The sequence below is a fragment of the Dendrobates tinctorius genome, unplaced genomic scaffold (assembly GCF_039654945.1).
Source record: "Dendrobates tinctorius isolate UK_male_01 unplaced genomic scaffold, ASM3965494v1 ptg000325l, whole genome shotgun sequence".
Classification (NCBI taxonomy): Eukaryota; Metazoa; Chordata; class Amphibia; order Anura; family Dendrobatidae; genus Dendrobates; species Dendrobates tinctorius.
Window position 1 is genome coordinate 1,778,036 of NW_027361992.1, and position 12,939 is coordinate 1,790,974.

Sequence of the window (12,939 nt, forward strand, 5' to 3'; positions counted from 1 at the left end):
CGTCAATTTTTTTGCGCCGGCCAAGATGCCTGGACGGACCATGTAACGTTTTTTTTACTGCAGGATCCGCATTTTTATACAGCGTATGCCCGGAGGAATGAAGTCAGGAGGAAATTTAACCCTGAAATCATTTCTGGCGGCCAGGCAAAAAATTCTCTCTCTCCTTTTCCCGGGCAGCGGTTCCTTTAAAATTCTTCATTCGGCGGATCCGTAAAAAAAACGGATCCGGTGGCATCCGTTCACATCAGTTAGGAACGGATCCGCTTTCCGCCTTTTTGGCGGATTTTAACAAACAAAAAACTGAAGTGTGAAACAGGCCTAACGACCCCTTTCATTAATTGAGCAGTCATAGGGCTGTATAGATCGGACCGCATTGCAGTGACTGGCCAGGGAACAATGTATTTCTATGCAGTTGTGACACTCTGGTTAGGAGAGCCACCGATCAGAACGTGCAGTGTGTCACGATCTTGGTCCCATTTGTATGACTGTTGGACCTTACAATCAGGGCTGTGGAGTCGAAGTTGTGGAGTCGGTGCTCATTTTGGTGGAGTCAGAGTTGGAGTCGATATAAAATGGACCAACTCCGACTCCTAAAATATATAATAAATTGGGAACAGTAGTTCAATGCAGAATGTGCTGAATATTTTTTCATAGGAATTTGGGAAAGTTATGAAATGTCCTATAAATGACTGTTCTATTCCTGATCTAAGGAAGCATTCACACACAGCGTTTTTCCTGCGTTGAGTATACGTTTTTCAGTTGCAAAAGCAGATCAGCTTTTTAAAAAACAGCATCACCTGAAAGGTTTTTGAGCTCATAGCTAATGTTTTCAATAGCAAAAGAAGATTAGAAATCTGCTCTATATATCCATTTATTCATATCTGTCTATCCATTATCATATCTGTACCAAAAAGAATGAAAGCCGGATAGCACAGAGACTAACACTTCTTTTTTTTTTAGCACCAGTCAGGTACACCTCGCCCAGGACAGGCATTGTTGGTCTTCAGTAACACATCAACATCAATTGATAGTTGGAATAAATAGACTGCATTCACCACCACATCTTCTTAAGGTGCAGGCTTTATTTTCAAGTGTAGGGGTGTGCAGTCTGAGGTTCTGCAGCAGCTGAGGTGTGCAGTATGAAATTCTGCAACCCCCCCCCCCCAAGGTTTGATCCTGGCTTTATCTTAGCCGATATAAGTCATAGTGTGCGTATATATATATATATATATATATATATATATATATATATATATATACACATACATATATATATATATATATATACACATACATATATACACATGCATACACACACACACACACACACACACACATACAGTGCCTACAAGTAGTATTCAACCCCCTGCAGATTTAGCAGGTTTACACATTCGGAATTAACTTGGCATTGTGACATTTGAACTGTAGATCAGCCTGGAAGTGTGAAATGCACTGCAGCAAAAAAGAATGTTATTTCTTTGTTTAATTTTTTTTTAAATTGTGAAAAGTTTATTCAGAGGGTCATTTATTATTCAACCCCTCAAACCACCAGAATTCTGTTTGGTTCCCCTAAAGTATTAAGAAGTATTTCAGGCACAAAGAACAATGAGCTTCACATGTTTGGATTAATTATCTCTTTTTCCAGCCTTTTCTGACTATTTAAGACCCTCCCCAAACTTGTGAACAGCACTCATACATGGTCAACATGGGAAAGACAAAGGAGCATTCCAAGGCCATCAGAGACAAGATCGTGGAGGGTCACAAGGCTGGCAAGGGGTACAAAACCCTTTCCAAGGAGTTGGGCCTACCTGTCTCCACTGTTGGGAGCATCATCCGGAAGTGGAAGGCTTATGAAACTACTGTTAGCCTTCCACGGCCTGGACAGCCTTTGAAAGTTTCCTCCCGTGCCGAGGCCAGGCTTGTCCGAAGAGTCAAGGCTAACCCAAGGACAACAAGGAAGGAGCTCCGGGAAGATCTCATGGCAGTGGGGACATTGGTTTCAGTCAACCCCATAAGTAACGTACTCCACCGCAATGGTCTCAGTTCCAGACAAGCCCGTAAGGTACCTTTACTTTCAAAGCGTCATGTCAAGGCTCGTCTACAGTTTGCTCATGATCACTTGGAGGACTCTGAGACAGACTGGTTCAAGGTTCTCTGGTCTGATGAGACCAAGATCGAGATCTTTGGTGCCAACCACACACGTGAAGTTTGGAGACTGGATGGCACTGCATACGACCCCAAGAATACCATCCCTACAGTCAAGCATGGTGGTGGCAGCATCATGCTGTGGGGCTGTTTCTCAGCCAAGGGGTCTGGCCATCTGGTCCGCATCCATGGGAAGATGGATAGCACGGCCTACCTGGAGATTTTGGCCAAGAACCTCCGCTCCTCCATCAAGGATCTTAAGATGGGTCGTCATTTCATCTTCCAACAAGACAACGACCCAAAGCACACAGCCAAGAAAACCAAGGCCTGGTTCAAGAGGCAAAAAATCAAGGTGTTGGAGTGGCCTAGTCAGTCTCCTGACCTTAACCCAATTGAAAACTTGTGGAAGGAGCTCAAGATTAAAGTCCACATGAGACACCCAAAGAACCTAGATAACTTGGAGAAGATCTGCATGGAGGAGTGGGCCAAGATAACTCCAGAGACCTGTGCCGGCCTGATCAGGTCTTATAAAAGACGATTATTAGCTGTAATTGCAAACAAGGGTTATTCCACAAAATATTAAACCTAGGGGTTGAATAATAATTGACCCACACTTTTATGTTTAAAATTTATTAAAATTTAACTGAGCAACATAACTTTTTGGTTTGTAAGATTTATGCATCTGTTAATAAATCCTGCTCTTGTGTGAAGTTTGAAGGCTCTAACTTATTTGCATCTTATCAAACCTGCTAAATCTGCAGGGGGTTGAATACTACTTGTAGGCACTGTACACACGGTACAGACCAAAAGTTTGGACACACCTTCTCAATCGAAGCGTTTTCTTTATTTTCATGACTCTGAAAATTGTAGATTCACTCTGAAGGCATCAAAACTACGAATTAACACATGTGGAATTATATAATTAACAAAAAAGTGTGAAACAACTGAAAATACTGTATGTCTTATATTCTAGGTTCTTCAAAGTAGCCACCTTTTGCTTTAATTTCTGCTTTGCACACACTCTTGGCCTTCTCTTGATGAGCTTCAAGAGGTAGTCACCGGAAATGGTTTTCACTTTACAAGTGTGCCCTGTCAGGTTTAATAAGTGGGATTTCTTGCCTTATAAATGGGGTTGGGATCATCAGTTGTGTTGTGCAGAAGAGTTGATAATCCTACTGAATAGGCTGTTAGCTGCTTTTTTCTTGCCATAATACAAATTCTAAGAAAAACGAGTGGCCATCATTACTTTAAGAAATGAAGGTCAGTCAGTCCGAAAAATTGGGAAAACTTTGAAAGTGTCCCCAAGTGCAGTGGCAAAAAACATCAAGCGCTACAAAGAAACTGGCTCACATGAGGACCGCCCTAGGAAAGGAAGACCAAGAGTCACCTCTGCTGCGGAGGATAAGTTCATCCGAGTCACCAGCCTCAGAAATCGCAAGTTAACTGCAGCTCAGATTAGAGACCAGGTCAATGCCACACAGAGTTCTAGCAGCAGACACATCTCTACAACAACTGTTAAGAGGAGACTTTGTGCAGCAGGCCTTCATGGTAAAATAGCTGCTAGGAAACCACTGATAAGGACAGGCAACAAGCAGAAGAGAGTTGTTTGGGCTAAAGAACACAAGGAATGGACATTAGACCAGTGGAAATCTGTGCTTTGGTCTGATGAGTCCAAATTTGAGATCTTTGGTTCCAATCACAATGTCTTTGTGCGTCGCAGAAAAGGTGAACGGATGGACTCTACATGCCTGGTTCCCACCATGAAGCATGGAGGAGGAGGTGAGATGGTGTGGGGGTGCTTTGCTGGTGACACTGTTGGGGATTTATTCAAAATTGAAGGCATACTGAACCAGCATGGCTACCACAGCATCTTGCAGCGGCATGCTATTCCATCCGGTTTGTGTTTAGTTGGACCATCATTTATTTTCCAACAGGACAATGACCCCAAACACACCTCCAGGCTGTGTAAGGGCTATTTGACCAAGAAGGAGAGTGATGGGGTGCTACACCAGAAGACTTGGCCTCCACAGACACCAGACCTGAACCCAATCGAGATGGTTTGGGGTGAGCTGGAACGCAGAGTGAAGGCAAAAGGGCCAACAAGCGCTAAGCATCTCTGGGAACTCCTTCAAGACTGTTGGAAGCCCATTTCCAGTGACTACCTCTTGAAGCTCAAGAGAATGCCAAGAGTGTGCAAAGCAGTAATCAAAGCAAAAGGTTGCTAATTTGAAGAACCTAGAATATAAGACATATTTTCAGTTGTTTCACACTTTTTTGTTAATTATATAATTCCACATGTGTTAATTCATTGTTTTGATGCCTTCAGAGTGAATCTACAATTTTCATAGTCATGAAAATAAAGAAAACTCTTTGAATGAGAAGGTGTCCAAACTTTGGTCTGTACCGTATGTATGTAATCGATATTATACAGTTTTTTGTGTTTTAAAGTTGTATTCCAATAAATATATATTATGTTCTATCTAAATATCTTGATTATTGAATCATAGAAATGATCAAATGTCTGATGTTCACATTGTACTACAATAAATTTTTCACTTAAATATAAGCAATATATGTGGGAGTCGGAGTCGTCGTAAGGGAAATTGAGGAGTCGGAGTCGCAGGTTTGGCTTACCAACTCCACAGCCCTGCTTACAATAAGCTCTGGAGACAGATTCTCATGCTAAACAGTGTCCGGCCCATATATGTTAGTTCATTAACATATGAAAAACGTGAATTTCACTGGAGTAAGACAATGGATCGTATATATAATGGTACAGTTTTATTAAACTTCCTATGATGTACATGCCCATCTAGACAGTTTACCAGAGATGATTCTTTTGACAGATTCCCTTTAAATGTAATGATTAGAAACTTTACACCTTTCTAATAAAAAAAAAAAATTGTCATGACATGGACTTACAGTTTGTAACACTTTGGAGTGTCTCTGCTGTGGATTGAATACCCCTCACTTAGCCTGGTATCTGATGCAACGATAGCAAAGTCTTCCCCCGCAAGAGCCAGTACAGTTCTAGGAAGAAAAAAGTGAGATTATTACTAGCTGCTTCCTCATGCACGGTCTATTTTCTGACATGGATGCAATGAGATAAAATCTGAAAGGGAATCAGATTATTATAATAGAACATAATTAGTAATATACACAATTGCTGCTAGTTTTTGCTCCCAGTAAAAACAAAAAAAAATGTTGCCCACTAAATCTATGTTAATATGGGGATTTACAGTCAGTCAACAGAATGCTGGACCTGAGCTGATCATTAGCACATGGAGCAAGAGTCTCCTATTACTACTCCTCAGTTCACCCCCTCATTCAGGAGGGCTTCCAATTGAGTACATTGTCAACATTGCCTATCACTTTATTTAAACCCTTACCAACACAACCAATTTTCAATTTTTTTTTCCTTTCTTCCAAGGCCCATACATTTTTCAATGGACAGCGCCATATGCAGGCTTGGTTTTTGCAGGACTAATTGCATTTTGAATGACAAATCATCATGATTCACAAAGTCAGTACGGTTAAGCTAATACCAAACTTGTATGTATATATATATATATATATATATATATATATATTTTTAGTAGCATAAAGCAAAAATATGGGAAATTTGTGAAAACAAGAAAAAACAAAAAGTGAGAAAATTCATTTTTTTTAGTATGTGGTGAGCTGACATCTTTATTGATACCATTTTAGCGTAGATACAATGCTTTGATCACTTAGTACCCAAAAAAAACCAATTCAGCAGTTTTGATGCTTTTCACTTTACGGCATTTACTGATGAATGAGCAGACTTATGGACGCAGTGTTAATCCATCTATTTTTTTTATATCTTTTCAATTTAGAGAAAGTGGGGAAATGCAGGTTTGTTTGTTTAGTTTTTATTGTGAATGTTTCAGTCAACTTAATTACTTAAACCTGTGATGGCCCGATTGCTTGTACTGTATACTGCAATATAACTGTATTGCAGTATCTAGTAAAATTCAGTTTCCTATGAAGCTCATCAACAGGTCAGGTTTAAGTGGCGCACCACCATGTCAAGCACTGGGGTGTTCTGCAGACTCCCAGCTGTCATGGCCACCCACTGTCACTTGAAGAGTGAAGTAAGCATGGAATGGCCTATCCCCCTCTCCCATACACAATAAATGTGAGCATCTCAGAAGATGGCCGCAGGTAAAGCTCCACTCCACACACTGCTAAGAATCAAGACATGGCCAAATACCCCAGTCCTTGTCGGCCTGAGTCCCCTTCATACACCCACTGCCGAATTGTGCCATACATGTTTGGCAGATATTGGGACGGGATTAATGTCAGAATGATAGACAGTAGAGCACAGCCCCAAACTGTTTTCAACTACCTCAGACACCTAAAGGAGTGGGCCAGCACATGATTGAGACCCTGCTCAAGTTAGATTTACACTCACAGCAGTTCAATGAGAAGAGGGCTCAGAAACATTGTTGTGATCATGGGGGTCAATATAAAACAGCAAAAGAGCAAAAAGGTTTACCCGTCCAGGCCTCCAGACAAATGCACTATCAGGAGGCAGTGGACCCATATCATTAAGATGACAACACAGGTTCAAGAATACCGATGAAACAACCGCTCACAGCCTACCAATACATGGAGGGGGCAGTTGCCTGGTATGTTAATGCCCAATAAAAAACTTGTATGTGGCGCTGTTCACACTATGGCCATGCACAGCATCCAGGTTAACAGCCTAGTAGTGACACCCTTCTATTAGCTCAGGCGCGCTGCCCAGCGCTATCAAAATGCATGCCATGTGAACAGACACTGCAGTTTACAAGACCAAATGGGCCCAACTGCACCCTGAATAAAAAGTGCAAAAAACACATAAAAAATGTGGAGTATTAGCTGATATTTTGGCCAAAATACGTGAGCCCGTAACCTGCGTCAAAGATCTCCACGTTTACGGGTACCTAACACTAAATCCTAACACTGATACAGCACAGAATTATATGGGTCCACTGCCTCCTGATAGTGCATTTGTCTGGAGGCCTGGACAGGTAAACCTTTTTGCTCTTTTTCCGTTTTATATTATTGGTGGACTTTCAAGTCCTCTTTCTGTGCTGGCCATAGTGTGAACAGCGTCGCATACAAGTGTTTTGTTGTGCATTAACATACCAGGCAACCGCGCCCTCCATATATTGGTAGGCTGCGAGCGGTTGTTTTATCGGTATTCTTGCACCTGTGTTCTTATCTTACTTATATGGGTCCACTGCATCCTGATAGTGCATTTGTCTGGAGGCCTGTACGGGTAAACCTTTTTGCTCTTTTGCTGATAGAAGGGTGTCACTACTAGGCTGGCCTGGATGCTGTGCATGGCCGTAGTGTGAACAGCGCCACATACAAGTTTTTTATTGGGCATTAACATACCAGGCAACTGCCCCCTCCATGTATTGGTAGGCTGTGAGCGGTTGTTTCATCGGTATTCTTGCACCTGTGTTGTCATCTTAATTATATGGGTCCACTGCCTCCTGATAGTGCATTTGTCTGGAGGCCTGTACGGGTAAACCTTTTTGCTCTTTTGCTGTTTTATATTATTGGTGGATTTTCAAGTCCTCTTTCTGTGCTGTATCAATGATCATGGGGGTCCCAACAGAGAGAGGATAAATCTCCATTACAAAAACTCTCCTTTAGTTGCTTAGGGCCAGCACACATGACTTTAGATTACATTATGTTATGCAATTAACAGTGATAATTTGTGGGGAACTGTCCATTTCTTCAATGCATTTAATCAGTGACAAGGGCTGCCTACTTTAGCAATGACCTATCCATGGATAGGTCAATGTCTGATCTTACTCACTTGTCAGCCGGCTCCCTCTTTGGGTAGTGGCCAAGACTTGGTACTGCACATCTGCCTCCTATTCAAGTCAATGGGAGGCAAATGTATAGTAACCCTGTGGTGGCCACTATCAGAACACTGCAAGAGTACTTCTGGCAGGCGGACTTGACAAGCGCCAATTGGGGGGGCGAGGAGGGTGCTGAGTGTCAGACCTGGCCAAACAGACATTGATGTCCTATCCTAAGCATAGGTCATAGATGTAATCGTGAACAACGTCATTAATGGGAATGGATCACAATTTGTCTATCATGTGCTATCCAATAATTTATTCTAATTAAATTTGAAATAAAATTGTTAACATGTATTCATTTTTTCTGTAGCCACTGGGGGTTGTCATTTTTATTTGCTGATGCTTTGTAAGTGTCCGAGCCCAACACACACCGAAAATACAACAGCCCCAGAACATAGGAGACAGCAGTCAGTATCTGACCCCATATTCTACCCTGCAACTGTGCCAGGAGTGAATTGCACATGCCCTCGAAGCTTCCCAGTCCACAGCTGTTTGGGGGAGCAATGCACTGTGCACATATCTACAATTTCCTCATCACCCTGTGATAGGAGGTCCATAAAATAGCAGCGAGCTCCTGAGCTGTTATCACTGGAAGAAGTTACCTCTACCGCCCTGCTGAGTGATGAGAACAGAGCTGCGGCAGAGACCTCTAGCAGTAAGAATGAAGGCTCGGGAGGCTAGAAGTAGTGCACTGTCAGGCAGCCCAACCTGTGCTCACCACTGCAGTGTTCAAAGGAAGATTACACTGCTGTGCTCTGAACAGACTCAACTCTGCTATGTCAGTGTAAATGCTCATACAAATGTACGTGATGCACGGACATCTGAATGTTTTTTTGCTGAGTCTGGAAAGCGCATTAGAAGAGGTGGCTTTGTGATAGTCATCTCCTCTGTTGAGCTTTGGAGACAGCAATAAAGCCTCATACAGACGTCCCTGCATCACAGACATCTGAATGAGGATTTACCTGAGCAGAACCATGTATCTAATCTTATGTTTCATGCAGCGAGCAACAGTGCCAACAGAATCAGTGCTGGCGACCATCCTCGGGGACATTGTCCACATGTCAACATCACTTGGCAGTCACCAACAAAATGTCTCCACACTGTGATCCTAAACTTCATCCTCCTTATCCTTTTGCAAAGGTTGTGCACTGCGCTAAGAGCTAGGACATCTGTATAATGAGAACAGGAACAGTATGGAGACCAGGAGAGATGGTAGGTTGTGCTCTACGGTAAGAGCTAGGACATCTGTATACTAAGGGCCGGAGCAGTGTGGAGACCTGGGGACAGGGCCGGCGTCAACACCCGACACCTGGGAAAAAGGAGGGGCACTGAGCAGGCGGGGTGCCACTTGCCGTCAGGGATGCTGAAATGCTATGTGGGCCCTTTGCCAGGCGCCAACAAGCGAACCCCCGCCTACTCAGGGCCTTGGTACTTACAATACCTCTCTCCAAAGTATGGCGCGTTATGCGGGGCCCGTCGCACACTGTACGGCGCGTTATGCGGGGCCCGTCGCACACTGTACGGCGCGTTATGCGGGGCCCGTCGCACACTGTACGGCGCGTTATGCGGGGCCCGCCGCACACTGTACGGCGCGTTATGCGGGGCCCGCCGCACACTGTACGGCGCGTTATGCGGGGCCCGCCGCACACTGTACGGCGCGTTATGCGGGGCCCGTCGCACACTGTACGGCGCGTTATGCGGGGCCCGTCGCACACTGTACGGCGCGTTATGCGGGGCCCGTCGCACACTGTACGGCGCGTTATGCGGGGCCCGTCGCACACTGTACGGCGCGTTATGCGGGGCCCGTCGCACACTGTACGGCGCGTTATGCGGGGCCCGTCGCACACTGTACGGCGCGTTATGCGGGGCCCGTCGCACACTGTACGGCGCGTTATATGGGGCCCGTCGCACACTGAACGGAGCGTTATATGGGGCCCGTCGCACACTGAATGGTGCGTTATATGGGGCCCGTCGCACACTGAATGGAGCGTTATATGGGGCCCATCGCACACTGTATGGAGCGTTATATGGGGCCCATTGCACACTGTATGGAGCGTTATATGGGGCCCATCGCACACTGTATGGAGCGTTATATGGGGCCCATCGCACACTGTATGGAGCGTTATATGGGGCCCATTGCACACTGTATGGAGCGTTATATGGGGCCCATTGCACACTGTATGGAGCGTTATATGGGGCCCATTGCACACTGTATGGAGCGTTATATGGGGCCCATTGCACACTGTATGGAGCGTTATATGGGGCCCATCGCACACTGAATGGAGCATTATATGGGGCCCATCGCACACTGAATGGAGCATTATATGGGGCTGGTTATGGAGTAGGTTGTGCTCTGCGCTAGGACGTCTGTATACTGAGGACAGGAGCACTATGGAGACCTGAAGCTTCGAAAAGTGAAAGTGAAAGGTCATCAAGGAGCTGAGGAACATAAATGTCCCGTACAATGCTCACTCGTCATTTCCCACTCCGCAGCCGTTCACAGACTGCTCTGTCACAAGGAAGCGGGGAGGTCCGGGCACGGTGGGGGAGCACTTGTCAGCGGCCTTACCCTCCGTTGAACGTGTAAGGGTTGAAGCGCTGCTCCACAGCCCCGGCGTAGTGGTACTCCATGGCCGTGTACGGCTTCTGGTCAGGACGAGCGCAGCTAGCCAGATACATCTCTGCGGCTCTGCTGTATCACTCTGCAGATGGCGACAATAGCGTTTCCGGCATTCAATTTCCGGTGGCGGATTCACGACATCCCAGCCCCGCCCCTCGCGTCATGCAGTAGGCGGGTGTCACATTTCACGGCAGCATTCTGTAACCACAGGTCTCCCATGTGAGACACCAGCCGTACTTGTCCAGCAATGGCCGCCATAGCCAAACATTGGCCTAGCCGAGGACAGCACCTCACTGTACTAGTACAATATGGAAGCGTGTGGGAAAGCGCTGCATAGTGGGGCTGCCTCCTGGTAGTGCTACAGGGGGGCCGCAGACGATGCTGGAGCTTTCAGCAAGTACTGTAGTTGTTATTCACAGGTTGAATGACAAAAATCCCTGTAACAAAATGCAATGCAGCGATGTGCCCTGATGTGAGCAGCTACTAAGGCTCCGTGCACACCTGTGGAATTCCATGCCGCGTGACCTATGGGAGAAATCAGCATTTTAAATTCCCGCGATTTTCCCGCAGAAAAGCTAGCATTTTCCAAGTGATTTGAAGCATCGCTTGGAAAACTGATTGACAGGTTGGTCACACTCGTCAAACATAGTGTTTGACGAGTGTGAGCAACTTTTTACTATTGAGGCTGCCTATGCAGCATCAGTAGTAAAAAGATATAAAGTTAAAAATAATAAAAAAAATCATGTTTTTCTCACCTTCCGCCATCCCACGCAGCGTTCCCGATCATCGCGATGCTCCCGGCAAGTCCCGTTCCCAGGGATGCCTTGCAACAATGACCTTTGATGACGTCGTGGTCTCACGAGACCGCAACGTCATCATAGGTCATAGTCACAAGGCATCACTGGGAACGGGACTTGCCGGGAGCATCTCTGAGGACCGCCGGAAGGTGAGACTAACATGATTTTTGATTTTAATTATTTTTTTTAACAAGGATATGGTACCCAGAGCCTGGAGGAGAATCTCCTCTCTTCCAAACAGTGGGTACCATCCACAAATGTTCCGCTTACTTTCGCATGGTGGACACAGCCACATGCAAACTAAGTGGAACAATGCATTCCTATGTGCGGATTTTCCCACGATTCCGCACAAAGAATGAACATGCTGCGTATTTTTCCGCGATGCAATTCCGCCGTGGAAAAATACACAGCATTAGCACAGCATGTGCGGAATGCCATAGGATTGCATGGGATGTTTTGTTTTCGTGGCAAAATCGTGCATTCAAAAACGCAAAAAAACGCTACTTGTAAACAGCCTAAATTGATAAAACTGCATTAAAGGGTGTTATTGAAAGGGTTAAGTGACTTTGGGCCAATGACAGGGCCGTATTTGCCATTAGGCACTCGTGGGCACGTGCCTAGGACGGGACTCTGCAGGAGGGCGGCACCTGAGCAAGTTTTTTTTCTTTTTTAAGTCTGGGTCGGCCCTAACCCTCGCCCCCCCCCCCCATCATACTCACCTCCTCCAGAGATGCCTGCTGGAGCTCCAATGGTCCTGCGCCGATATGTGTTCTTCCTGTGGCGCCCATATTCATGACCTTAATGAGCAGTACCACGTGACCGCGAGCTAACACACACAAACAGGAAGAACTAAAGAGAGACATGTAGCAGCAGGGAACGGACCAGGCCACGACACAAGTGAGCCGGATGGAGAATGAGCGGAGGGGGAATGAGCCAGGTGGAGAGTGGGGGCTGGAGGGGGGATAAACGGCGGGGGGGAGAATGAGCGCCTGGGGGGGAATGAGCGCCAGGTGGGGTGGAGAATGAGCGCTGGGGTGGGTGAATGAGCCGGGTGAAGAATGAGCGGAGCCTGCACTGGGGAGATGGCTGCACTGGGGAGACGGCTTCACTAGGGAGATGACTGCACTAGGGAGATGACTGCACTGAGGAGATGGCTGCACTGAGAAGATGGCTGCACTGGGGAGAGGGAAACACTGAGGAGATGGCTGCACTGGGGAGACGGCTGCACTGGGGAGATGAGTGCAATGGGGAAACAGGTGCACTGAGGAGATGGCTGCATGGGGAAACGGGTGCACTGAGGAGACGGGTGCACTGAGGAAGACAGGTGCACTAGGGAAATGGGTGCACTGAGGAGATGGCTGCACTAGGGAGATGGGTGCAATGAGGAGATGGCTGCACTAGGGAGATGGTGATGGCTGCACTGAGGAGATGGCTGCACTGGGGAAATGGGTGCACTGAGGAGATGGCTGCACTGGGGAAACGGGTTCACTGA

The 12,939-nt window shown here is 46.0% G+C and overlaps 1 protein-coding gene across 1 annotated transcript in view; it reads right to left on the reverse strand.

Moving 5' to 3' along the window:
* LOC141074139 (proteasome subunit beta type-1-B-like) overlaps nt 1-10,781 on the reverse strand; it is a 54,412-nt gene extending 43,631 nt beyond the window's left edge. Inside the window, exons 1-2 of the mRNA XM_073561676.1 lie at nt 10,600-10,781; nt 5,068-5,175 (exon numbers count right to left, since the gene is read on the reverse strand). Of these exons, the coding sequence (XP_073417777.1) occupies nt 5,068-5,175; nt 10,600-10,709 (218 nt within the window). The 5' untranslated portion in view covers nt 10,710-10,781. The remainder of the gene's footprint in view (nt 1-5,067; nt 5,176-10,599) is intronic.
* Between the last annotated feature and the right edge of the window lie 2,158 nt (nt 10,782-12,939).